This window comes from Ctenopharyngodon idella, chromosome 17 (genome assembly GCF_019924925.1).
Source record: "Ctenopharyngodon idella isolate HZGC_01 chromosome 17, HZGC01, whole genome shotgun sequence".
In the NCBI taxonomy this organism is placed as follows: Eukaryota; Metazoa; Chordata; class Actinopteri; order Cypriniformes; family Xenocyprididae; genus Ctenopharyngodon; species Ctenopharyngodon idella.
This window is the reverse complement of record NC_067236.1, coordinates 6088439-6116418: the sequence shown is the minus strand read 5'-3', so window position 1 is coordinate 6116418 and position 27980 is coordinate 6088439. Positions and strand designations below refer to the sequence as shown.

General features: G+C 36.5%; 3 protein-coding genes across 9 annotated transcripts in view; 2 read left to right on the top strand and 1 right to left on the bottom strand.

Annotated features, from left to right (window-relative positions):
• Positions 1 to 71: 71 nt before the first annotated feature.
• Positions 72 to 9321, bottom strand: pcgf5a (polycomb group ring finger 5a). Of its 4 annotated transcripts, none has more exons than XM_051868461.1 (9): positions 9129 to 9314; positions 7235 to 7501; positions 5795 to 5891; positions 5639 to 5694; positions 5425 to 5484; positions 5156 to 5310; positions 4957 to 5055; positions 4566 to 4655; positions 72 to 3307 (listed from the first exon to the last, which is right to left on the bottom strand). In XM_051868461.1, exons 2-9 carry the CDS (start codon positions 7344 to 7346, stop codon positions 3260 to 3262), a joined length of 717 nt encoding a protein of 238 aa, XP_051724421.1. In that variant the 5' UTR covers positions 7347 to 7501; positions 9129 to 9314; the 3' UTR covers positions 72 to 3259. The 4 variants fall into 4 exon arrangements, with proteins under 4 accessions (XP_051724421.1, XP_051724422.1, XP_051724418.1 ...); XM_051868462.1 differs by having other exon boundaries at positions 5165 to 5310; positions 9129 to 9311; XM_051868458.1 differs by lacking the exon at positions 72 to 3307 and adding an exon at positions 3344 to 4048 and having other exon boundaries at positions 9129 to 9321.
• A 10589-nt stretch (positions 9322 to 19910) lies between these two features.
• Positions 19911 to 27038, top strand: ankrd1a (ankyrin repeat domain 1a (cardiac muscle)). The gene is made up of 9 exons (XM_051868391.1): positions 19911 to 20262; positions 21999 to 22178; positions 22266 to 22391; positions 22484 to 22591; positions 24155 to 24253; positions 24483 to 24581; positions 24808 to 24906; positions 26031 to 26129; positions 26418 to 27038. The coding sequence occupies exons 1-9, from the start codon at positions 20236 to 20238 to the stop codon at positions 26529 to 26531; spliced, it is 951 nt and encodes a 316-aa protein (XP_051724351.1). The 5' UTR covers positions 19911 to 20235; the 3' UTR covers positions 26532 to 27038.
• A 506-nt stretch (positions 27039 to 27544) lies between these two features.
• Positions 27545 to 27980, top strand: part of kif20ba (kinesin family member 20Ba) — a 31220-nt gene continuing 30784 nt past the window's right edge. For 3 of the 4 annotated variants that reach the window (XM_051868782.1, XM_051868781.1, XM_051868779.1), the window contains exon 1: positions 27545 to 27711. The gene's annotated coding sequence lies outside the window, so the exon portion shown is untranslated. The remainder of the gene's footprint in view (positions 27712 to 27980) is intronic. The other variant, XM_051868780.1, reaches the window with a different exon arrangement.

Genomic DNA, 27980 nt, shown 5'->3' with positions numbered 1-27980 from the left:
TCATTCTGACCGAAAATAGAGGTGTTGTGACATGCCATTATGAATGAGAAGACGAAAAAGAGAGACAGTGGCAGGCTTTCTTTGTTTATTTACATGTGTGGGATAAACGTGCGTTTTGAACACGTTTATATTTTTGTCTGTGTTTACATTAACGTTTCTTTATGTATATTTTACATTTAAAGTATTCTGGGTAACTGATTCGTTTCACAGTTTACAAAATCTGCAAACACTTGCAAAGTACTGTAAACATCCAAACAAACTTATTGCTGACATAGTTCTTCCATAATCCTACAGCAAACATTTGAACTACTTAAGTTCATAACTACAACAAAATAAATGCTGCTGGGCATGGACATATTTGTGATCAAGTGTGTGTTGCCTTTGCCCTATGAAGTATTTTTGACCTTCTCTTTTGTAAGATGAACGGCAGGGCAGCTGAACAAGTGATGCACAGACTAAAAGAGGAATGCATGTCACATTCCACTTCCTTGTGCATGAGTGAGGGAGAAAAAAAGTAAGTGAGAAAGAGAGAGAGAAGCAGGGAACAGTGCATAGAAACAGTCTAAAAGAAGGCACATTCCTGTCTTTGTTTTTCAATGGCAGATTTAAACTCTCACACACTAATATCATCATCACATACTTGAAATGGCAGTTTTGAAGAATGGCTTTTAACAATTTCAAAGGTTTTAGCTTCTCTGTTTTAAGGTCTGCTGCCCTCAGTCCATAAGGCCATTTTAATATGAGTATGTAATGTAAAGCCTAGATCTAATGGCTAGTTATACTGTCATGCAAGTATAATAGGCAGCTTTCAGAATGTTTACAGAAAAAATCAAATGTTTCTGGAATATAGTCTAAGAAAATCCACTATTTTTTGTCATATTTTAATGTTCATTAATTAAATAACAATATGTAATGAACAGCATTAGGTAGGTTTTCATGTACAGTGCGAACATTTACAAAGGGAACACACATAGCAGGCGGTGGGACGTATAAAAAAAAAGAATAAATTACCCCAAGCAGCATCATCTATTAGGAAAAAGACAAGCATTGACAAAATCTTTTGATAATAGGTTCAAATATACATAAGTGCTTCAACATACAAAAATACATTGTATTTATAATCAGAGCTCAAAGACACTTCATATTTGATTTGCATGTTTTCTTAGTGGGGAGGAAATTGGATTTTGGAGAGCAGCCAGTGGCCTTTGTCCTAAACAACAACGTCAAGAATTCCACTGAACTGACAGACAGTGCAAACGATTTTTAAGACTCAGTACAATAGATCATGTTGGTATAACATGAAGTTTTAGCTTGTCATAAGAAACATTTGGACAAATATAATTTTACTATTGGTACACATAGGTACAATCCACTTAAAACAGTGTTGCTGAGCAATTCATTCTTATTCTATATTCTATTTCATTTGTTTAACTGTAATGACTTACAGCACTGAAGTGACTAATTTCTAACACCCATTGTTAAGATTCCTTGAGTCCAACACTGAAGTGGAGGACACAGAACAAACCCTCATTTCACCAGTTTTCACCCCCTGAGATGATCCAAATCAAAGGTTCACGTAATGATTCATGTAATCCTTTTCTACATTGAGTACCTTCACATAATATTTTTGAGGAATAAAATCTGGATTGGCAAAGTTCCATGTTTTGAACTCTTAACTGTCAAAAAGCATTCTGGGAATGTGCATGAAATTGGTTTGGCAACTTTTTCAGTTTGGCATTCACTTACTTGTAAATGTGATTTTAAATGATTCCTATCATAGGCCACTACACATGCATTAACATTTACACTGTCATGTAAACAAACTTAGAAAGTTAACCTATCACCTTATCTGAACTAATGCTCCAAAAAAAACAATCTTAATATTTAAAACATTATGACTGAATTTCAAACTCTCCTCAGAATCATGTCCATGACTTGATATATGCTGCGTAGTAGAGGAGCACATTGAGAAATATCAGATTTTGACTTCTCTTTCACTTTTTGGAATTAACCCAAATGCATTATTGCATGTCTCTTCCCCCCAGACTTCACAAATGTTTACAAAGTACATAAAATAAAACACATTTTGCACTTCATGTTGATCCACCAAACATTGTTGCATCAGTATGGCCTTATTTTGCTGCATTACACTCAAAATACACTGTAAAAAGTGCATTATTGACATTGTGTTTTAAAATTCAGACATCTGTTGAGGTGGATTTGATTGGAATATCTCATTTAAATATATTTCTGATTAAACAGGAAACAACAGCATGTTTACAACTGTGAGCCAAAGCTGCACTTAGAGAGATGCAGCTGGCACCCTTCATTCATTCCCCATTCAGATGAGAATTTTCAATGAATTAATGCATTAAGCATATCTGGCATCAATTAACATTATATCATTTCTTTTAAGAAAAAGATCTGGTTTGGGTAAATGTAAGACTTGGCCTTAGCACAGTGTGAAGGAAAAATGCTTACCCAGAGTGCCTTTCACTGCTGTTATTTTGGGACATCTACAGCGCTCTCATTCAATTCCAACTGAATGAGATCCATCAATACCTCAGACTAGAGCCAAAAACACCATTGGAGAAAAATGAAAGTGTGAGGGAAGATGGAAAGAGGCTGAGAAAGAGAGAGTGAGTGTGTGTGAGCGAAAGAAAGAGAGAGAGAGATGACATGAAAAAGAGTCACTGAATTTATGAGGGACAATGTGGGCGGTGAGAGCAGGAAAGAAAAGTAACTAAAAGTAAAGAGAGAGAGTGTAAAAGGTAAGAAAGAACAGGGACACTACAGTGAGACATTTGGATTTGCCTCTAGTGCAAACTCTTGGATAGAAACACCTAATAAAACAATCTAAAATCTACCTTGTAGCGAGACTTTAAAAATGTCTCCATTTCCGCTCTCCTGTCACCTGGCCGAGACGAGTTTTAGCTTACTGTCTGGACTAGATTGCGATCAGATAATCCCATGGGCTGCTCTACGCTAAGGCGTCACCATAGAGACAACATGCAGAGAAAGCTTTGGAGGAATATAATCATCAAACTTGATACAGTGCCAGTGGGCGGAGCCACAACTGTCAAACAGGAACATGAAGGAGTAGAGGCTGAAGCAGTGCACAGGAAGGCGAGCAGTCCTGTCAGTCATGGAGCTTTGTGTTGTTGTCTTTCAACGGAGGCACAATCATTCAGTTATTCTGCTTTTTGTTCATCTCTTGACATCAGTCTGCATGAGATTTCCACAAAGTTGCAAGTGCTGTTTAACCAAAGTCAATCCTTGGACGGTATTCAAGAACCATGGGATAAGCCTGGGGTGAAAACGAAAGTAAAGAATGACTTCACATTTTCTGATGCAAGCACCAAATCATATCCATTATATCGTCATAGTTCTCTCCTATTTCCTTGTGGTGTAAAAGGCAAGGACATACACAAACCTAGGGGCATTAATGTGTCCTCTGATTTCGTACCAACCTCTAGTCTTTGTGTGTGTGTGTGTAACTGGAGAAATATGACTCATAGATCTGTCAGTAGCTGTGAGCAGGTTTTTTTTTCTTTCTTTTTGCTCCTGCCCCCCACAATCACCACCAACTCAGAGACAGCTGTTCACACTTCTCATGAGCACACACCAACATTTTCAGGGTCAAACTAACTTTTCAATAATTTACCTGTCAAAGTTTCTAGTCTCCAGTCAAAGGGTTTTCAAATGTCTTTATGCCAAAGATAATATGATGATCCCCCATCCTAAAATATAAAAGCAGCTATATATTTTCATTTATAAACACCTATTTATACTTTGCGAGAAATTTTTTTAAGTGTGATACTATAAAGACATGTTCGCAAAATTAAATAATGAGCTTCTTTATTGTGATTATAATAAAGGATATTGTTAAAGTCACAATGAAACAAAAGTAGTGACAGATTTTTTTTTTATTCCATATTGTGACGTATATCCAAGTGAAACAGGTAATCGAAAAAGTAAAAAATATAGGGTGGGTCTTGGTTCTATCCATCCGTTGTTGATTGGATGGAGGCAGATCTAAATGACAGACCTAAATGATGGAGGCAGGACTAAATGAGAAGATTAAAAATTACAAAAAAAATTAAGCATGCATGGATGAATCATTTACGATAAGCTCGATAACACGCATTTAGAGGATAGAATTTCCATTTCAAGTTTTATACTGACTTTAAAATGATTAAAAAGATTAAAATTATCAGACTGTAAATGTAAAAATCTGTATCTTAAGCCCACATGAACTTTGACAGTCGTAAAAATAAATTAAAAGGTAATGTTGCAAACACACACATAAACACATATACACACATACATTTGTTTTTCAATAATGGTGGCGAATTTCCAATGACTTATGTTGTTTTTATACTGAGGTAATGATATTTTTCATCCCTGAACCCTGAAGACAATATTAAGCATGTTTATAAAGCCATTTTCCTCCTGGGGATGGTAGGCTGGTCCATATAAATAAGTAATTCAGGTTTTACTATCCTTGGGGGACATTCGGTCCAAACAACGTTGGTAAAATTTGACCCACACACATACACACTTACGCTGTCACCCTGAAGTCTCCAGCGAGTGCGGTAGATGAATTCCAGGGTGTGGTCTTTGCCCATGATCTCCCCGTTACACAAAACGTCAAGCTGTAAGAAACATGTTTTAATGAGCTTTATGACATCAAATAATAGGCACAATAAGAGTATGGCATGTGTTACATCTACACTTAGTGAAACATTGTAAAGAACAGGAGAGGCTAGGAAACAACCTCAGAAACAATTTCATTGAATATTAAGTTTCACAACTGATGGGTAAACCCATCAAGAACTTATTTATTAATATTTGTATTGAACTGTGAAAGAAACCTATTAATTCTCAGTACACACACACAAATGCAGTTTGCCTGTGTTGACAGCTCAGTGAGACTGTAATAAAACAGTATTTTACCTCATAAGAGCTTGGCAGCTTCAGTTTTACACAGAGGAACTTCTTAATGGTTCCCACTGTAACACGGGTGGAGCAACGGATGAATTTCTTCATTAAACCCTATTTCAGAAAGACCAGGGGTGCAAATTATAAACATGCTCACACACATACACAAACATACATCGCAACATATACACACAATATATTAAACTATACTGACTCTGTGCACCTTAACTATGCTTTCTCCTGATTGGCCATTGTTACGTAGACAGTCCAGACAAACAGCGATCTGAGGATCACTCCTGTGGTAGTCTCCACCTTTCCCATCATCATCCTCATCATCACTCAGGCGAGCTTTCTTAGCCCTAGGGCCATCTAGAAGACAAAGGAAATCTGATCTTTAACCTTAAAGTATATTTATATATTCACTGTATGTAGTACATGTAACTGTGTGTATGAGGGGTTGAGTATGGAATAGTTCATTTTTACCTTCTCCATTTGCTTTGATTTTATTTTTTCTCCAAAACTCACTTTCCTGTTGTTCCTCCTCTAGTAAATAAACACAATCATTTAAAGAAAGTACATTAAGAAGCAATTTACAGATATAGAATCTCTTACAAACCAAAGCACAACTACATAACCTACAGAGTGTGCATCTCTGAAGTGCATTATAGAGGATAAAGTATCTCTCTATATATCTTACTCTCTCTAAGTCCAGGCACCAGCTTGAAGATGATCTCCTCCAGGGTCTTATCTAGCCTGCAAAAAAGTGAAGCCAAGATACCATATAAAACACAGAGGACTTGTGTGTGTACTTAATCTGTGCATGTGAGAAATGAGTGCGGATGAGTTTGGTTACCTCAGCATCTCTAAAGGGTTGGTTTCATGGACCTGTATCCCACATTCTGGACACTCATTACTCTCCTCAAAGTGCTGAACGATACAACTCTTACAAACTGGAGGAGAGTGGAATAAGAAGAAAAGGAAGAACAGAAGAGGGACACAAGAATGAGAGGATCAAGGCGACGTACTCTAAAACCATCAAAAAGTTTTGAAGCTTGAAAAATTGAAGCTCACTTGTGTTAAAATTATTATTGTTAAAAAGCAATATCTTTTACCCCATTTAGAACTAAATTTATCTGATAAAAACAATGAGTGTCTTAATAAAAGTGACAGCATTAAACAGAATTTGAACAGATTAGATTACATTAAATGCCACCAATAAAACTAGAAAAAACAGCATCATAATAAACATAGTATATTTTGTATAATTATTATGTTATACATTTCAAAAGAAAAAAAAAAAGATTCAAAATGTCACTGCATTCAAAAAAACTGTTCAACACCGTTGAAAAGTTGGGGGTCAGTATGATTTTTTTTTAAGAAATTAATATTTTTATTCAGCAAATATGCAATAAATTGATCAAAAGTGACAGTAAAGACTTTTACAATATTAAAAAAGATTTCTATTTCAAATAAATGTTGTTCTTTTTAACTTTCTACACTTCAAAAAAAGTACCAGTTTCCACAAAAATATTAAACATTAACAAGTCAAAAGTATTTTCAAAATTCATAATAATAAAACATGTTTCTTGAGCACCAAATCAGCATATTAGAATGATTTCTGAAGGATCAAGTGACACCGAAGAGTGAAATAATGGCTGCTGAAAATTCAGCTTTGAAATTCATCTCGAGAATAAATCTTAAAATATATTCAAATACAAAACATTCATTTTAAATTGCATCTAATAATATTACTGTTTTGTACCATATTTGTATTCAAATAAATACAGCTTTGGTGAGCATAAGAGACTTCCTTCATCCCAAACTTTTGAACGGTATTGTACAATACAGTTTTTTAAGACTATCGATTCCTATTCAGACACCCAGACAGCAGCTCTGCCAAAAAATCATTCAGGTGGGTCAGACAAAGATGGAAATTTGAATGTTCGTCAGAGTGTAAAACAAATAGGTTTTGATGACAGGCCAAGTGAGCAAGTAAGGGCAGGTCATTACATATTAATGATAATAATAGCATCTATTTTTGGTGCTATAGCTGAACCATACACATTTTTACACAAATCTTGCTAATAAATAAACTCATCACATGAAGAAACAAAACAAAGGCCAGTTTGTTCTTACATGTCTTGTTTCTGATAATGAATATTACAACACCAAAGAAAGAAACAACAATTTGGGGATAAGGACGACCAAAATATTTAGTTTGTTTTTATTTTTAGAAAAGAGAGATGGTCATATAGAGAACATAATGCGTATGAGTGACACATGAATGACTTACAGGTGTGCAGGCATTCCGTGACAGCGGTGGGCTTGATCAGGTATCCATGGCAAATTGAGCAGGTGATGTGCCGGTTGAAATCTCGGACCAGGTGCTTTCGGTGGGTCGCCATCTCGACTCAAAGGTCACAGAGGTAAGGAGATCACAAGCTAGAGTCACAGTGCTGCCTGTGCTCCTACACAGGGTTGCCACGTTGATTTCATCATTGCCTCTGTTTTGAGGCAGTTGTAACTCTGATCTGAAGACATTATTGTTGAGAGAGTGACCCTAGTATAAAAAAAACACATATATAAAGGTTTATTGTAATAATACCTATTATCAACTTTTAGTGTGAATTTTCAGTTACATATTATGACTCCACATGACTATTAAACCTGATTACACCACACATTCTGTTTTGAAACCAATCCAACTCAATCCAAACTTGAGCTGAGCCTTGTTAGTCAGTGTACAGTTCAGGACTCTTTTCAGTCTGAAAACTTTTAGGAAAGTCCCTGTCAGGAGAGACGGGAAAAGCGAAGGGTGTGCCATTTCAAGAGTTCTTTTAAGTTTTCATTGGCTTGATGTTAAGGTCATGTGGCCACAATATAACCACCAGATATAGCAGGATATTGAGGCCCTCTTTCTTTTGCATCAAATGCACACACAACAACGTCTTGACTATTTAAAACTAATTTCAGTACTCCGCAGTCTCCCAGAACGTAGAATAGCAAATGATATATTTAGTGGGTCAGACTCGGTACTAAATGTTGTAGGTTAGCATCATAGAGATTATTAGAAGTGTTGCATCAATGCATGTAGCTAAATTGCAACACTTCATTAGAGCAATTTAATAACACACCTATTTATTTTAGTTTGGATATACATTCTGAACTATCACAGCAAATGTTCTGGTGGGGAAAAAAATATTATACAGCTTTCCTGAGGCAGACAGTTAGCTCTCTGCCTACATTTTTGGAACAAATACTAATTTTTCAAGTAAGCATTTGAACTGCTCTGAATTCTGTTAAAATGAAAAATAGACTGAAAATCAGTAAATCAAAGATAAACTACTCCAAATGATCAGTACAGGCCTCTAAATATGACATGAAAGTATGTCAGTGCACATATTGACCCCTTTGTGACAACATGCCCCAGTAGCATGGTACTAAATAGTATAGGGAGCCTGCCTATGATAGTAAACAGTTGTGAACACAGAAGTCCAGCATTTTTGCAATGTCAAAAATCATCCCGAAACAAAATATGCTTTTATTATGCTTTATAACTAGTAGCTTTCTAAAGCACTTTCAACCAGGAAAAGAGAACATACATTTGCAAATACTTGGGTCTCTGAGGGTTAAACTTTTTTTTAACACATTCACTGTTCCTGTGTTTCAGAAACACAACGCCATCGGTCAATCATTTCTCACGATGACGTACTCCTTGCGATGCTCTCTATCTTTTATATAATACATTTGTATAAGAGGAAAACAGCAACTCACAGGCTGCTGTGCGATTAATAACTAACACGAATGTACTGTGATCTTCCCTTTGAAACGCATTATAAACCAATAACCTGTTCCTATCAAGCTTTTAGTGTGCATCCGAAACGCGCAGTGTCACAGTCCCGTTATCTCATCAGCTCAATCCGCGCGCACGGGCGTCAAGGACTGCGTGACGTCATCCCCCTGAAAATTATAACACATGGCAAGTTGAGCTCGTCTCGCGACGTCGTTTTCACATTCTATAATTATGTATCTATCTGCTCCACTAGAGCGGACTGACGGGCACACAGCCTCTGTCGTACCACATGACACAATTTCTCCCCTCCCCAAACTTTACACACATTCGGTGCCCCCAAACCGATAACGTAGCGCAGATTCCCACGTTTCGTGGCCATCCGAAATACACTTACCGTTACGAATCCCCTCGCCTCGCTCTGTGCTGGGCCGTTAATAGAGACTGAAAAAGGGGGTTCTGAAAGCCAGAGAGAGTCACATCGTTGCAGCCCGGCGGTGGATTGAGCGCGTGCAGGCAGTGCGTGGCTGGTAAACTCGCGGCCGACACGGAACTGGCAGCAGCACGCGCAGAGAGAGAAGCGCTCGCGCAGAGAAGGGGCGGGGGACTCACGCGCTTGTTTACGCGGTGCTGTAGATTGATACCAGCGGAGGAAGCGAATAGTTTAGAACAGTTTCTCAACATTCGTAACATTATTAAGATAATCCCTGAAAGTCATTGGACCAAAGACAGATTTAATTGAAAAAAAAATATATATAAATAAATATTAAATTTAGTTAAATACAAATGTTGTGAAGGCTTTTGGCACTGATTCTTTTCCTCAGGTGAGGTTGAAAATAAATATCAGACCGGGGCTAGTTTAGACCGGGTATTACTAAATTTAAAAAACTAAAGAACATCTCAAAATAGACACATAGACTACCTTAAAGTGCTACCTACAAAAATCTATCAAAATCTGCTCAGAAAAAAATTACACAGTTCTTTGCACACACATTGACCATTGTGACAACATGCCCCGATAGAATGACACTAGTATATGAAACTGTCACAATAGCAAACCGCAAAACAACTATGATGCACATAGGCCTACTAGTTAAAATGTAAAAGGTAAAATAACAGTTATGCATTTAATGTTTTAAATTATATAAAATAACATACCTTTGTCCTGCATGAAAACAAAGTTCAAAATTTTGGTTGAAACCTAGCCTACATTATATTGTTGACTCCTGAATGTATTTTACTGTAAATTTATGTTCACCTGCTTGCAAGAACTATTACAAAAAATGTTTAGAATTTAATGAATTGAATAATTTCAGTATATTCAATATTGGATAGGTATTTTAAACCAACATGAAAAATAATCATTTATGTAATTTGACTATAGTTTTATAGTAACTTATAGTTACTGACATAGATGAGACAACTTTGTGACAACTAGCCCCAGTCTACTTTACTGAAGGCTGTCATCTCAGTTTTTTAGCCCATGCTGAATTCTAATACTGTTTATGATGCTGGAAACCTTTCTTCTAACACTGTACATATTAAACAGGATAGTATATTTATACTAAAAGGACCTTGCTCCACTCCTAGTTGTGTGGGTGAGTACTTGTGTGGGTGATACCACTTGATGGGTGAATGGTGATACATGTATATTTCTTAATGAGATACACATCTGTGTGTTATAGCTTTGAATAATGTAAACACTCTCCATTAGTGTGTTACCATAGCAACAGAACATCACTGCAGTGCCCTTTGAACTGAATATACAGCTTCTCAATGAAGGATCTTCTGACATCTCTGCTCCCTCATGCATTTTGATGACTTTATTCAGATGTGTACATAGTTGTCCATCAATGTATTGTTTACATGGATGCTAAAAGTATGTGTGAGCATCCATAGACATACAGAACAATATGTCATTTTCTTTCCATTTTCTTTATGTGCGTGCAAACATACACAGTGGAAATATTTACATGCATTTTAGAGTGCATAAAAAAGTGTTTTAGGGAGATTTTCTTTTTATACCTCTGGCTGTCCTTCAAATCCTCATGATTTCACTTGCCATTAGACAGCACTATTTATAGAAACAACAACAACAACAACAACAAACATGAAAACGGTGAGATAACAAAAAATAACCTGTGATCACTTGTCATTTCAAAGGAGTTTAATGTACAACTCAAAGAGCCGGAGTTGTTAACATGCAAATAACATTTTCAAGACCAACTAGATCTTCAAAGCATTGCACAGATACATTATAACAACATCAGAGATGAGTCTCACCAACCAATGCATGAAGCTTGAGGTTGCCGTGTCTATTGAATCACTCTGACAGCTGGATTGTCAAGGACTATTCGTTTGCTTGTCAAAGCCTAACATGTCATGAGGAGGAATACTGGAAAAGTGGCAAGCAATCTTTGGATCACCCTCACATACTGTAACTTATTAAAGCTCTTCTTGGACATATTTTAGTCTTGACACAATGATACAAGTACTGTTATTTATATTGACAAACTCATATGCGGACCAAAAGAAAGAAAGAAAATGAAAAACACAGGGCAAAATATTTAATACAATTATGTTTATTAATGTATTAATATTAAATTTTATTTATTTATTTATTTATTTATTTATTTATTTATTTATTTATTGATTGATTGATTGATTGATTGATTGATTGACTATAAAAAGGAGTGAAATACCAGGAACGGCATCAACATCTCTACTGACACAAATGAAACATTACATTAAACTTGATCGTTTTCTTACTTTTTTGGAAGCTACTGTCTCCATCCAACTCTTTGTAATGCTATAACAAAGCAATGGAAAAATCTGAGATAGAAATGTAAGAGAGAGAGAGAGAGAGAATAAAGATGCATATTTTGCACACCTACCATTTTATTGAATGATGGCATTTACTTTAATAAAGATATTTTGTTCTGTACCCTCTCTTGCTCTTCCCTGCTGTCTTGCTCTCTCACATCTTTTTTCTTCTCCTCTTGCTCTTATCCCCTCACACAATGACTGCAGAAGCAGATAAGATTCTGTTGCTTTGACTAAAAAGAAGGGAACAATGAACTCTTTGCCTCCTACTGACTGTGATGACTTGAAATAGATAAATAGAAGGGGACAAAGTAAGAGAGAGAAATACTGTTTGCATTACACTGACATATAGGCAAAACACATTCTTAAATCATAACACACAGACTCATAAGAGACACATTTAAATTACTAAGAATCATTTCTGCTAAAAGCGAAAAGCTGTGGGAAGAACCTGCGTACCAGGTGATTACATTATAACTTTATGTAAAAGAGTGATCAAATTTGGCACAAAGAAGGGAAACAGAATACAGGGCCATAAAGAAACGTATGTGTGTCCATGTAATTTATAATACTTCAACAGCTGCAAGAAAGGTCATAAAAATAAAATCTTAAATTTCAAAACCAAATGTTCATACCAGTGCATGACTGCATTCTCAGATGTCTGCTGTAGGCGCACACACAATCCCTTTTCCCTATAGCCTTTGTAGCTGGTTAAGAGTTTAGAGACACACAGAGCATCAGATAATCCATGTGGAGTCTCAGAAACCTTACGAAAAAACCAAACACTTCTAAAATGTCATATCGCCATCAAATGGACCTGAGCTGTCATGTTTTGAGTTTGTTTTTGATTTGTTTTCATGCTTTTCCCCTGTCTTTTCCCTGTTCTAGTTTGTTAATTGTTTCACTTCACCTTGTGTGCCTGCCTGTTTGTCTCCTTGGTTACTGATTAATTAGTGTCTTCAGTTCAGGTGTGTCTTGTTAATTTAGTCTCGTTAACTCCTTGTTTGCTGTGTAAGCCTTCAGTTTCAGTCCAGTCTTTGTCCTGTATTGTTTTAATTACATGGTGTATGTGGTATAATTTCTTGGTGATTTTTCTGTTCCTAGTATTCCATTAAATGTTATTGAAGATATCTCCTTCGTCGTGCGTTGAATACTACACCAACCGTGACATGGGCTGCGTTTCTCAAAAGCATCATGAGCTAAGTTGATCGTACAGACCATTGGTGGCAACAGTGATGGTTCTACGATCCACTTAAGGTTATGCTTTTGGGAAACACAGCCATGTGGCTAAATTCACCTCCAGCATTTACTTGATTTTTATTTTTGCCTCTTTAGTTTGAGGTGAGCTTAATCTTGGAACCATTATTCTCATTAAAAGTATACATACAGTATTTTATAATAATGTGTGTACTTGGTATAACTATTAACTAATAGTTGATGGAGACCCGATTTAGTGGGAGGACCCCATTGTCACAACACGATCTCATGGCAGTTTGTAACTATGTAACTTACAGCGTTAGCGTAACTTTGTAACTTACGCTTTGGAAAATTGGTGGCTGATTCGTAGTTTCATTTATACATTTTCATATAATCTGCTTATCACCCCACTGATAGTTAGGTTTATGCTAATGTTTTTTTTTTTCAACATATGTTTCCGTATGAATCACATCGAACAAATTCATATGAAATCACAACCTCATAAAATCGTTACGACTTCTAACGAGATCAGGTTGTTGATGCATGTCTTTGCCTTAATTCATTAATGTGCTGTTGCCATAATACCTCACACTGTAAAAAAAAAATGGTTGAGAAAGCTTAAAAATCAAGACAACTTGATGCGTTTAGATTTAAGTTCTCTGAACTTAAATAATTGTACTATTGCACTACTTGTGTTACTGCTTGTTCACCAAATGTAAAATGCCTCATTCAGCCAATGAATTCATCAAGACAACAACAAATTCCTTGTTCTGTAAATTTTCATTTAGTAACAACAAATTAATTTATTGTTTTGATAGCTGTGTATATGAACTATGCTATTGTTTGTAAAGGGACAATCATACTACAAAGCAAAAATATCCAGATAGAATTTTAAATCGTTGAACATATTGTTGGACTTAACACTTGACACAAAACTCAAGAATGTAAAAAGATGAGCTCTTTACATCACAACAACACAACAAATAACTAACAATAGTGACAAAATAGCAATAATGTTTTTAAAATGAAGTCAGCAAACAGCCGAACAATAAATCTATAACAGTAATCATAATTTCTTCATGCTGCAATGCATTCTGGGAACTCACAAACTCTTAACATTTTAGGACAATATCTGGGGGAATTCTGTTGGTCTGACATGGTTTTTTTTATGAAGTTTCAAGAAAATTGCATTTCTTAGTATTTGAGACTCAAAAGGGTTTTTTGTATTGTTTGAACATACTGTGCATATTCATCACTAAGACCTAAATGTGGAAGCATTCCAATAGATGTAAATCAGCAGAGAAAAATGTTGTCATAGAACCTTCCCGGGTGCTCTTGGAATGGTCAGGTGTTGAGGAAATATATTTGTTGTGGACACATTGAGGGATCAAGTGATTCACATGTGAGCTGTCATGCAAACCAAGAAGATAAATTATCTTAAAACAACACATGAGCCATATGGCCACAGCTGAGGACATAGAATCCTTAATCCCCTCACCATTCCCAAAACTTCACAGCACTTCCGAATCCTTGTAGCATTCCAAGCCTCTGCCATTGTGAGAACATGATTCCAACATTCTTGTTTGATTTGCTCTGCTGTCCCTGTCGCAGTATGGCCTGGGCTGCCCCCCACCCAGCCTGGTTTTCAGTTCTAGGATAAAATAAGAATTCCAAATAACCATTTGTATTGGAAACTGATTTTTTAACAGAACACAATGTGTTATTTTCTTGTTGTGTTTATTTAACCCATGCATGCATGTTTCTTCATGATTATTAAATACTCTACTTTATGTATGTATGTATGCATGTGGGCAGGGAAGGGTGGGCTGTTTGTGTACATCCTGCTAATCTAAACTCTGAGGATAGCAGTTATTCTGGTGTAGTGCCTGTTTGGATCCACAAAATTAAAATAATCACTATATCAATAATAGCTAAGGCAGCTGTTGCATGTGCTGCACATATGCAATCACTTGCCAGAGAAGCCATTTGCCAAGGTTAGTGGGTTAGAGCTCAGAATCCCTAAGCCTTCAGTGATACTGACACATATACACTTGGTAACACCCCGTAAATAACCCCTATTAGAGACACCCACCAAGCCAATAGCTATAATTAACTAAACCTCACAACTGTCAATATACAGACACACATGCACAATTGTGTATGAAAACACGTGGGGTGAACCGTTATACCACCTACATTGACAGATTGACAGATATCGTTCAATGAGCAGTTAAGCATGGAAAGCACTGTGAGGGGCTGGAGTCAATTTAAAAATTAATGCTTTTTCATGCAGTCTGAATTTCATTCTGAATATCAGAGAAAATTATGTTTTTTGTTTGTTTGTTTTTTAACAATTGCAGCATTTGGAGATGGTCAAAAATGCTGAAATGCAGGATATTGTTTACATCTGATGGAACAGGAGGATATACTTATTGGCTACCAGAGTTATCGTTAAAGAGTTTTTTTTTTTTTTTTTTTACATAAACAGCTGTCCCATAAAAGAGTTTAACACCACCACTTGATTTATACTACTATTAATAGGCATAAGTGTCATATTTGGGGGTTGCTGTCTCAAGTGAGGTGGGAGTACTCCTCTATATCCAGGCTGACTTAATGCCCATCAGCAAGGCTACTGCTGCACCCTGTCCAAAAGTTCCACACCCCATAGAGAGCTAAAACTGATCTTAGGCCCACACGTGACTTTCCTCTCTACTGTTCAGACCAGGCTCAACTATATGTTACTTAATTGATTGTTGTTAATATACATTATATTATAAAATATATTAGCTACTGCCACTAGGCATTTTTAAAGGGGGGAAAAATGTATAAAAGCTGGTTTATATGTCATTTTATAGTAGAGATATACTATGTAACCTTTCTTAATTTGACATATATAAATGTAAATTTTCCAGCAAAACACCAATTTTCTCTGTAGCTTTCAAAAACAAAAAAAACTGTGTATCTATTATTCAGTTTAGTACTAATAGGAAAGCTATAGCTGCTTTATATCGCAAACTGGTATTTCCTTTAAGTGTGTATGACTGCGTCCCACAGTACTACAAACCACTCCCCTATTAATTACGTCCCCTACCTCAAGTTACGCCCCCCTACAATGAAACAGCCATTTGGGATGTCATCAGACCCCCTAGGAAATTGCTGATGTCGTCACTAGTACTGCTCTTCTTCTACTTCACTTTCCTCCCTTTTAAGCTTCACTATTGCCTAGGGGTGTAATGTTACACAGAAGTCACAGTTCGGTGCATACCTCGGTTTTGGGGTCACGGTTCAAAATGAGTACGGTACAACAGGAAAAAGCAACAAATCCCCAATGCTAGATTCCTTTTCATTTATTTTGAGCAGACAGTAGTGCAAATTACAGTTTGTTCCACCTAACGGCATTTAGTCCCCCCTGAGGTAGTTGGTACAGTACAGCCTTCTTTAGTGTATTAAGCACTAAGAAGTAAACAGAATTCACTCTTGCATAGGTCATATTTTTTTTGTAGGGCTGATAAAAAAACAAACAAAAGGTATTTGGTCACAAGCAGCTACAAAACTAAAAAGCATCTCTTGTGCTATAAAAGTACAAAATAAATAGAATAATTAAAAATAAAACTTGTGCAGAGATTAGTTTTCTTTGTGCGTGACAGTTCATTAAAATGCGGTGACAATGGCGGATGCACAAAATGTTGAAAAGGTTACGCTTTTTCAAGAAATCACGGAAAGATGAGCGAGAAGGTGAAAAAAGCCTACTTCACCTTTCCATGAGGAGACAGAGTGAAATGGCACCTGAGGCTTCCTATTTCCAAGACACTCATATTTCATCACGGGACTGTAGTAGGGAGACTTCCACAACACAATTCGGCACAATGCCAAATGATTTGGTCTCATTAACAGTGGAAACAACTTAAAATACTAATTTATGGTCATAGAAATAAGAAAAAGACATAATTGTACACTCTACACTCGCAATAAAAACAAAACATTGTGCTTTTGTAAAATAAAGAAAACAAAAAGGATGCCACTTTCTGCCGTCCCAGTTTCCTTTCTGTGAAGTTAGTGGAGCGTGTCACAAAAAGTTAATTGAAACTCAGCATATAGGCTACAAGTAAGCTCCTGTGTGCCATCTGAACTCGTCAATGGTGAATCGCAATCCTTGGCTGCGTTCCACTCCACTTTTAGACACGCACTCTCGAACTTCCCTAAGCACTTCCCCTCGGGGGAATCCCTGCCGCCATTTTGAAGCGTGTTCCACTTCGTGAAGTGGACGAGGGAAGATTACATGGACAGACCCTTCTTCATATGTACACTTCAGGCAGCTCCATATACCACAATGCAACACAATTGTGATGTCACTGCATATCGCGTTTACCCCACCACAAACAACTATATAAATTTTTTTTAAATATCTAAAACAACCCAAACACACCTATATACATATAGAATGCTGCATTAAACAGTTTCGTAAGGAAAAAAAAAAAATTAATAAATCAACTCCATAGATTCCAAGTGATCAAGGGCTTAGAACGTTCCAATTCAGCCCATTGCATGAGTTCCGCCAGTAGTGGGCACTCATGCAACGTAAGCAATGACGTAAATCTGAGTCAACGAGACTGAGGGAAGTTAACGAGGGAAGAGAATAAAAAAATGAACTGGAACGCAGCCTTAGTTTTGGGTTGGTATATAGATTGTCTGTTATTCTTCTGCTTTTTTTCCGGTTGTGGTGTTTAGCAAACAGCATTGCATTAACGCGTGCGCCCCCTTCTGGATTGGAGTGTGGATCGCCTTTGATTGTAGTGTATTCATTAGCTGCGTCTCATTTCGAAGGCTGCATTCTCCGGAGGTTGCATTTGACTCACAACAGTCAATTTTATTACGGTTACATTTCTTAAAGGGTTAGCTCACCCAAAAATGAAAATTCTGTCATTAATTACTCAACCTCATGTCGTTCCACACCTGTAAGACCTTCTTTCATCTTCGAAACACAAATTAAGATATTTTTGATGAAATCCTAGAGGTAGCCTATATGACTCGTCTATAGACAGCAATATAACCACCACTTTCAAGGTCTAGAAAGGTAGTAAAGATAACATCGACGTGACCGCAGTGGTTCAACCTTAATTTTGTGAAGCGACGAGAATATTTTTTGTGTGAAAAAACAAAACAAAAATAACGACTTTATTCAACAATATCTTCTCTTCTGTCATTCTCATACGCTCTTTACATTAAGCGCTTCCAGGTTCTACGTCAGAACGCCGACTCATTATTGTCCGGCTCCTGCGTTAGCATCACATGAATGCATCGTGCTGCTCACGTGATCAAAGGCGGCCAATACTGAGGGTGAGTAATTAATGATAGAATTTTAATTTTGGGGTGAACTAACCCTTTAAATAAGACATCCTTGATGACGTATGCAGCCTTCAAATGCAACATCCGGAGGACGCAGCTTCCGGAATGAGACGCAGCTATTGTCTGACTGTCAGCACTGAACCGTCACCTCCGTACCATTACACCCCTACTATCGCCACCTAGTGATAAGGCATACAGATCTATAAATAGCATACAGATATATATATAATAATTGTAATAACTAAATAATAATAACTGTAGAACCTATGGTATTTATTCAGTTTAATCACATCAGAACTGATCTGGAAGTGCCTGATTTTTTAAAGATTGAGATTGATAAGAAGATTGAAGGTTTGATCCTCACAAATGGCAATCCAGCCTTGCTCTTGAGCAAGACACTTCAAACTGAAAGCTTCTCTCATTAGTCACTCTTTCTTCAACTTGAGTCATGACCTTTGGTGTCTTTCAGATAGCCTGTAGGTCTAGACAGTGGCCTGCATGGTGTCAGTGTCTCCTTTTAAGGAAAACACCATTGCAAAGCATCTTGCGATTGGTTTTGATTTATGACAGATGGACTGTTTGAGCTCCTCACTCTTTACAGTAAACTTCAGATGTATCACTGATCGTATGAGTGATCACACTTGCAATTCTACACCTGCTCAGCTTGTGGCTGAAGGGCATGAGCACTTTGCAGATATATGCACCTGCAAAAACACAGCTGTTAACGGATGACATCAGCTCAGATTTATCTGTACATATCGGTCTCTGTCCGTAAGAGGTGAAAAGTTGTCTCAAAGATGTCACTCTGTCATTACCGTGAGGCTATTAAAAGCCTATGTTACTGACTGTCATCAGACAGTATTGTCATGTGAAAGGAAGTTCAGACATTCCATACCTGTCATGCTCAGGCCAGACTTGCACAACTTCACAGACTGGTACGTTATTTTTGAAAATTTGTTACAATGGAGGCTTGAACTAAAACAGCCATAAAATATAGAGTGTTAACAGCTCTTAATTGCAAAAGGGTGCATGGTGACTTAAACACTAAAAATGAGCTTATGTGAAAACAGAGAGTACAAGAATAAATAAATGCCCTTGAATATAAATGTAATCCTCATGAACAAACATACAAATGAATTGTATAGCATACTATACTGTAGACTACTATAGGTCTGCTGTTCTATGGGGGTGACTGGGGCTACTTGTCACATTGCATTGTTGTCATACTCTATATATTTACATATTATCTTGACTAAAAAGATTATATATGTTATCTTTTCTATGTTTTTGTAATTGTTTTATTTTTTAATCTTTAAATTTAACTGAAAAGCCTATACAGTAAACTGTGTAATGGTAGGTTACCATTTGTGACAACTTACCCCATTGTAGTGTTACATCATGTCCCAGTGAACTATATGTCTTTTTATTCGGGAAAATACCAATGGAAATAAGAAGCTTTTTCGGCAAGATTTTAGTGTATATGCGCATTAACAGGTGTGGATTTAAAAAATATAGACCTGCCCTGAGAAATATTCATTGGAGCAGCAGCCCTGAAAAGTGTAACAACAACTAGTCTCCCTTAGCCTACTATAATTGACAAAAAGGCCACGTCACACTTCTTTATTGCTTTTCTCACGCGCGGAATAGACTATGCAGTCATGCCGTCGTGCACCTGTTGCCCACCCGCGTGTCAGTGGTCGCAGGTCAGGCCTGTGAGTCTGGAGCTACTGGTAAGCGTGCGCGCCGTCCATACCAGAACGGAAGCCGCGCGTTCCTTGCTCGTGCAGTCATCGTTCGCGGCGAGATTCAGTAGAGGTTCGAGAAGGATGAATGAAGGTGTCTCGCGCCATTGGAATTTTGTGGGCGGTGAAAGAGGGGAAGGGAAAGTAAGGAATATGATCTAACTTTTTTTTTTATGGTCCGCGCCAGAGTCTGAAACCATATATATGGGAGGTGATGGAGAGGATATGCACAGACCACCAGGGAGCTGAGCAGGACACCGATCGCTTTGGGACTCTAATTAACCACAAAGAGAACTACATAATTAACCGCAAAGAGAACTACATCGTTCACCACTGACAGCCTTAGAGCAATAATTCACAACTGAGAACTGAAGACACAAACTCCAGATCACAGACATGGGACTGCTGCGTGTTGAAGAGCTGGTAAGTTCTGTGGTGATGCATGCAGCGCTTTCTTATCTTAATGTTGACACACTCAAAAAAAAAAAAAAAATGTGTTGGCTCAACAAAAAAGCGCATCCGTTTGCATGATTTTCTTTTTTTGGATTTGTGAATTAAATTAAGTTCAATCAACAAACTATACTGAGTTAGAATAACTTAATAATTTGTAACATGAACACAATTTTTTATGATTACACAGAAAATTAAATTGCTCCAGCTACTTGACTTACTGACTTGATTAATTTAAGTCTATTTTAGTTAAAATCTACAGCTATTATAGCACATACGTAATGTACAGTAATTTATTTAGCATGCATATTTAATAAATAATTAAGATAGACTATTACTTGTCACTGGCAAGTCATTGCTTATAGAGTCAATGTTGTGTTTACCTTTATGTAGTCTACTCTTCAGCACAATGGTAACCACAAAAACTACATTACAGAAACTCTTTTAAATGTCAAACATAAGAGCATTAAACCCTAACAGGTCTTTCCTTTAGTAAAAAACAACAACAAATAAAATAACATAACACTTAATCAACATTTATTGAACATTTATTATTTATTGAATTTATTCAACACCTTATCCAGTCCTGTGCAAAGTTATCAAGACAATTTCATTAAGTTAATGAGTCAATAATTCAATTTCAAAAATTTAAAAAATAAAAAAAATCTTTAAAAAATACTGTTAAAGCAGAAATTTGACTTAAAATTACACACAATATTAATTTAATATAATGATCAACATTATTATGTCAACAGAACTCAGCAAAATAATATTTGCTACTTAAAAGCTTTAATTAAATCAATTTATTTTACAATTTTTAACTTGCAGCCATGCATTTATTTATGTTATAAACTAAGATTTATAGATAGAATTTATTTTGCAAAAGAAACATGCAAAAATCCAATGCAAATATGTGTCATATTCTTAAAGAAAAAAAGCTCACACACAACATAAAAGTTAAAGCTTTGTTTATGCTTACATATTCTTGTAGGAAAGACAAAAGAAACTCATGTTCAGTGTTGTAATTGTTAACATTATCATTAAAACTATACAGCTGAAGATGAAAAAATGTTATCTTAAAAACCTAAATATATATGAAATGCTAAAATTATAACATACAACTGTATTGTTGAAAGAAATTAAGAATATAAAAATAAATTACATTTTAGAAAGAACACAAGAGAATGAAAGAAAGAGAATAAAAGAAAAATAAGAGAGATAGAGAAAAGGAAATGTTTGTGCTTATTCTTTAGAGGAAGTAAAGAAATAAAGAATATAAGAAACAAAAAGTACATTAAAGAAAATAAGAGAATGGAAAGGCAGAGAAAAGAAAAAATGAGTGTGATGATAGGGAAGGGAGTGATGTGGTGTTATTAAATATCTGTCAGTGATTAAGATGGATCCAGGATGTCTAGAATACCCCAACTGCACAGGCCTGTCTTCCTATTTTAAACAACAGAAACATGTGTAATTATTTTTTTAGGTTCTCAAAACAGCTGAACACTCCCTCCACCCCGACCACACAATCACTAAATTAAACTATATCTACTTTAAACTACACACTTGTTCTTTCTCTGGAAGCTGTTCAATCCATGAAACTGAGTGTGTAAAAGCTTTGGTCACACTAGACCACAGATGCTTGTGCGTCATTGACTTCCATTCATACGCATATGAAATCCAAGACTGATGGGTGTCACATCCAATCACAGGTCACCGGGAAGAGATGCGAGGGAAAGGTGGCAGAAGGTGCCTGTGCAGCGGTGTTTGCTGCAGGGGAATATGAGACCAGCATCATTCAGGAGAAACAGGATGGTCTTCAGACACAACAGGACCTGAATGACACCACCCTGAATGACATCAAACTGAGCGAAGAGAAACTCAAACTCAATGTAAGAATGAATACAACTTGATAAAAGTGAACATAGCTTAACATTTTCGCACAGTGGCATAATGAAAAAACTTTTAATTTTTCTTAGGTTGATCGGTCAGGACAGTTAAAACTAGAAACTGTAGAAGACCTCTTTAACATTTTGGAGTTGAGGAAGAGGAGGAAGGAAAGGAAGATTCAAGTGCCAAAAAAACAGCCAGAGCCTGATATCCTGGTAAGGAACTCTTTCAATAATACTGCTATATCATTTTTAAACCCCTAAAATATACAGATTTTAGATTTAATTAGTGGCATAACATTTTTCAGCCTGAGACAGTGGACCAAGCTTTGTTCCTAAAGGCTGTCGCAGAGAATAAACTACCTGTTGTTGAGAAATATTTATCAGATGGTGGAGACCCCAATGCCTGCGATCATGTGAGTGTGTAACACAAAAACACGCACACACACATCTCACACTTTCCTTCGCCTTGTGCTGCGTGTTCCAGTACACATTAAACCCTCACAAGTGTTATTTTAGTATTATTTATATATTATTATAGTCTTTATTAATGTTTTAAATTACCTATTATTTTTATATTTTCTGTTTTCATTTTATTTTACATTATAGTAATTTTGTTGTATGCTCTTGTCATTTTTATAAGGTATATACACCGATCAGGCATAACATTATGACCACTGACAGGTGAAGTGAATAACACTGATTATCTCTTCATCACGGCACCTGTTAGTGAGTGGGTTATATTAGGAAGCAAGTGAACATTTTGTCCTCAAAGTCGATGTGTTAGAAGCAGGAAAAATGGGCAAGCGTAAGGATTTGAGCGAGTTTGACAAGGGCCAAATTGTGATGGCTAGACGACTGGGTCAGAGCATCTCCAAAACTGCAGCTCTTGTGGGGTGTTCCCGGTCTGCAGTGGTCAGTATCTATCAAAGGTGGTCCAAGAAAGGAACAGTGGTGAACGGGCGACAGAGTCATGGGCAGCCAAGGCTCATTGATGCACGTGGGGAGCGAAGGCTGGCCCGAGTGGTCCAATCCAACAGATGAGCTACTGTAGCTCAAATTGCTCAAGAAGTTAATGCTGGTTCTGATAGAAAGGTGTCAGAATACACAGTGCATCTCAGTTTGTTGCGTATGAGGCTGCATAGCCGCCTGGGTGCCCATGCTGACCCCTATCCACTGCCGAAAGCGCCAACAGTGGGCACGTGAGCATCAGAGCTGGACCACGGAGCAATGGAAGAAGGTAGCCTGGTCTGAAGAATCACGTTTTCTTTTACATCACGTGGATGGCCGGGTGCGTTTGCGTTGCCTACCTGGGGAACACATGGCACCAGGATGCACTATGGGAAGAAGGCAAGAAGGCAGTGTGATGTTTTGGGCAATGTTCTGCTGGGAAACCTTGGGTCCTGCCACCCATGTGGATGTTACTTTGACACGTACCACCTACCTAAGCATTGTTGCAGACCATGTACACCCTTTCATGAAAAACAGTATTCCCTGGTAGCTGTGGCCTCTTGCCACAAAGCAAAAATGGTTCAGGAATGGTTTGAGGAGCACGACAACGAGTTTGAGGTGTTGACTTGGCCACCAAATTCCCCAGATCTCAATCCAATCAAGCATCTGTGGGATGTGCTGAACAGTCTGATCCATGGAGGCCCCACCTCGCAACTTACAGGACTTAAAGGATCTGCTGCTAATATTTTGGTGCCAGATACCACAGCACACCTTCAGGGGTCCATGCCTCGACAGGTCAGGGCTGTTCTGGCAGCAAAAGAGGGACCAACACAATATTAGGAAGGTGGTCATAATGTTATGCCTGATCGGTGTATAGCTTTCACTTATTTTCATTTAGTAATTTTAGTACTTTAACTTATTTTATTACAGTTAGTTTTTTAACCTAATATTTATATTTTTTTCCTCTTTATTTCAGTTTAGTTTTGTTTTTAGTTACAACACTGACTCTCACTTGTTCTCTCTTTCAGTTTAAGCGCTCAGCTCTGCATAAAGCCAGTGCACAAGGTCACACAGAGATCATGCAGAAGCTCCTGGAGAGTGGAGCATCCATGGATCAAAAAGACAAGGTAGCACAGATGGCTGATGTGACTGTTACACCAGAGCTACAAGATTATTATCTCACATTTATTTTATCGATCTATCTATCCATCTATCTATCTATTTTATCTATCTATCTATCTATCTATCTATCTATATATATATATATATATATATATATATATATATATATATATATATACTGTATATATATCATATTATAATTCTGAGATGCAATTTTTTATTGTATGTTCATAGCTGGATGCCTCAGCTGTGCACTGGGCCTGTAGAGGTGGAAGCCTGCCTGCCCTGGAGCTGCTTCTCAATAAAGGAGCCAAATTCAATGCTAGAGACAAGGTAGATATAAAGCTCCTGTGAGCATATGACACCAGATGGTCTTTGGACAGTGATAATAACACTCACAAATCATTCTAATGCTTTGCAAGTTTCTGCAGAAAACAATGATAAAGCATTATTTATTATTCTTGTGCTTAAAGTTTTCAATGTGCCTCTAAGGATGGCACTGTAGTTTGGACTCTTAGCACCATGAACACTGACTAAAACTCTTGTTGTATATCTTCAGCTATGCAGCACTCCCCTCCATGTTGCAGTTCGGACTGGACATTACGAGTGTGCTGAGCGTCTCATTCACTGTGGAGCTGATGTAAATGCTAAAGACAGGGTAAGAAGCAGTGTTTTTGCACATTATTCAAATATTTTTCCATAACATTTAGAAGTGCCACTATTATGCTTATTCGAATATTAACCTACCTTTCATGCAAGTGTGTAAACTAGCTTTTTGTGAACGTAAAAGGTCTGCAAAGTTTTAAAGATCAAAGTGCATAACAAATAAAGTTACTGTCTCCTAAAAGAAAGAATCGATTCTGAAGTGCTGAAACGAGTCACATTTCCACAACAATTATACTTTAACAGAGTCCACTAACTATGTCATTACTTCAGGTTAAATGATTCTAAGAAAAATAGACAAAATTAGTAATCTTCCACACATTGACAGATAGTCAGAAGCATATCTCCATCCATCACGATGCTGACAATCGAACCCTGAACTTAGGCACAGGATGTCCTGTTAAGTCATGAAAAGGCATCTGCAGGTCTCAAGCAGTGCGCCAGTTGTCCACCAGTACCAATAAAGGACCTGTACAGAACACTTAGCACACATACAAAGATACACAGGATTCACAGCTTCTTCAAGGTTGAAGTTGGCCCAGGCTTTAACTATAAACAGGAAAGATTCCCAAAACATATTGATAAGTTGTACTTTTCTCTCAGTGAGAGCTACAGACAATATTCATCATTATTCTCTAGTGTTTGAAGATGAAAAGGAAAATAAATACTTTAACATAAGTTGTTAAGTCATTCAAATAATTTGATATTTAGAAAGATAAATGTTAATTAATAACTTGATTATAAATCACTCAAAAGATATGTATTGACGCGGCAGTGGATTCCAGAATCCAACCCTTCAATTATTATTATTATTATTATTATTATTATTATTATTATTATTATTTTACCTTGGATGCATGTAAACCTATTGTAGAAGATCTCCAAAACAAAATTAGGAACATTTAAAATAGCATATTAGGGGCACTTTAATATGGAAATTGTAATATATAATGTTAACATGACACTATGGCCTTGAGGAAAAGTGACTATTTTGTTTTTATACTATTTTTACTTTTTTTTTAATCATTTTAAATATTAATATTATTATTAGTAGTAGTAGTAATGCAGTGTCCAACATGTTGCTTTCTTCTCTAATGCTAATGTATTGTGTTTGTGTAGGACGGAGACACACCAATGCACGACGCAGTGAGGATAAATAGATTTAAAATGATAAAACTGCTGATGATGTATGGAGCCAGTCTAAATGCCAAAAACAATGTAAGTTCAATCAGGGTACATACAATGCTTACTGTATGAGTTCACACAGTGCCCTCTAGAGACAGGTTGAGTCACTACAGGATGATGTTTAATTCCCTAATGCTGACTCCCCACAAAATCAAATTTAAGAAGCAAGATATGCAAAAAAAGATGACAGTGAAAATAATGAAAGAACAATGAAGGAGTTGTCTAATACTGTGTTCCTTTGAAGTCTTAGTTGTACAAGTATATCTGTTTGAATAGGTATATTTTTAATGGATATATCCTAAAATTTTCTGTCATTTACAGGATGGAAAGACACCAATGGAGACTCTGCTTTCATGGCAAAAAGGTGTGAAAAACATCCTGAATAACTTTAATGAAGAGGAAGCACCAAAGCCAAATGTACAACTTTTGTTTTGAATGTTCTTTCTTTCTTTCTTTCTTTCATGTGAAACATTAAAAACTGAACAGTACTTTTCAATTTACATAATGATGACGCTAATTGCTGGCGATAGAGCGTCCGAAATATTGATGAGGTTATTTGTAAATATTGTTTTCTCACTTGTCTTGCATGATTTTGAGAGAAAAAGAACCTTGAGGGAGTGACACAAGACATGAACATATTATTTTAATTTCTTTTCTAAACTTTTGAAAAATGTCCATGACGGTTTGATCTACTGGGAAAATGTCTAGACAGACTAGAGACCGAACTATAAGTATTCAGAAATGGAACAGAATGTGAATGCTGGTCTGAGAATGTTTATTATGATGGATATTATTATTGTAGTTGATTTGTAATTTTGGACTGGATTTGTGAAAGATTTGGTATTGGGTACATGGGCATCCCTTATGAATTGTGCATAGCTAAATGTGTTTTGTAATTCTTGCACTTAAATGTAATTGTGAATAGTTTTAATCATATGTGAATAAAGTGTTTTGGTATGTGTCACCATGTGTTTCCACCTTTTTTAATACAAACATTTAAAAATAACATGAAACATTTTTGGTTTTTATGTTAATGACAAAAATGTGGATAATTTAGGCATAAACTAATTTATTAGGAAGTTTTACATTAATACATTTAAAGAATTGGCATTCTTAATGTTTTCATCAACGTTTGGGTACCCAGTCCTTTTTTCTTGTTCTTTTAGCTTCAGTTCTGTCTTGAAAATTGATCTCTTATTATCTTTTTAATTCTATTGTATTTTGAATTTAAATATTTATTGCATGAATAAAAAAGCATCTGTTTCCACCTTAACGATTAACGAATTACACTTTAAAAGCGAAAATACAACATAAAAAATTTAAAAACTACTCGAAAACCAAACAAAACAACAGCGTACAATGATCAACAATTTTATTTTGAGAAATGCGCACATTGCCAAAATGCGCGCACAAATCCAACTTCTGCGCATTTATAGCGCCACTATGACGTGCACGAGCACGCGCTCCCAGCAGCCTTTGCTGTTTCTCTCGCTTATCCGATTGGTGGAATTTGAAAATAAGTACGCGCGACAGTTTGGGAGATGAGACAACACAAATAAAACACAGCAACGAAGTCAAAAACAGTATAACACACACTTTATCTTTTGACAGCCCTGTAAGTCAACTAAATTACCTTGTTTTATTTCGTATGCTTTGGTGTCCTGTTTTTATTTGTTGTTTTTACAATGAACGTCCGAGGTTGTAAGTTTGGGAGGGTCTTGGTGTCGATTTTTTTCCAGATTTACTTATAAAATATCTGTAAGTTGTGTAAATTGTCTATTAAAATGTACATACGATATTTGAGAAAATGTAAAAAAAATAAGTAGGATCTTTCAAATGTCAGCTGGTCTTATTACCATCAGATGTGACAAAAGGGTGGACATA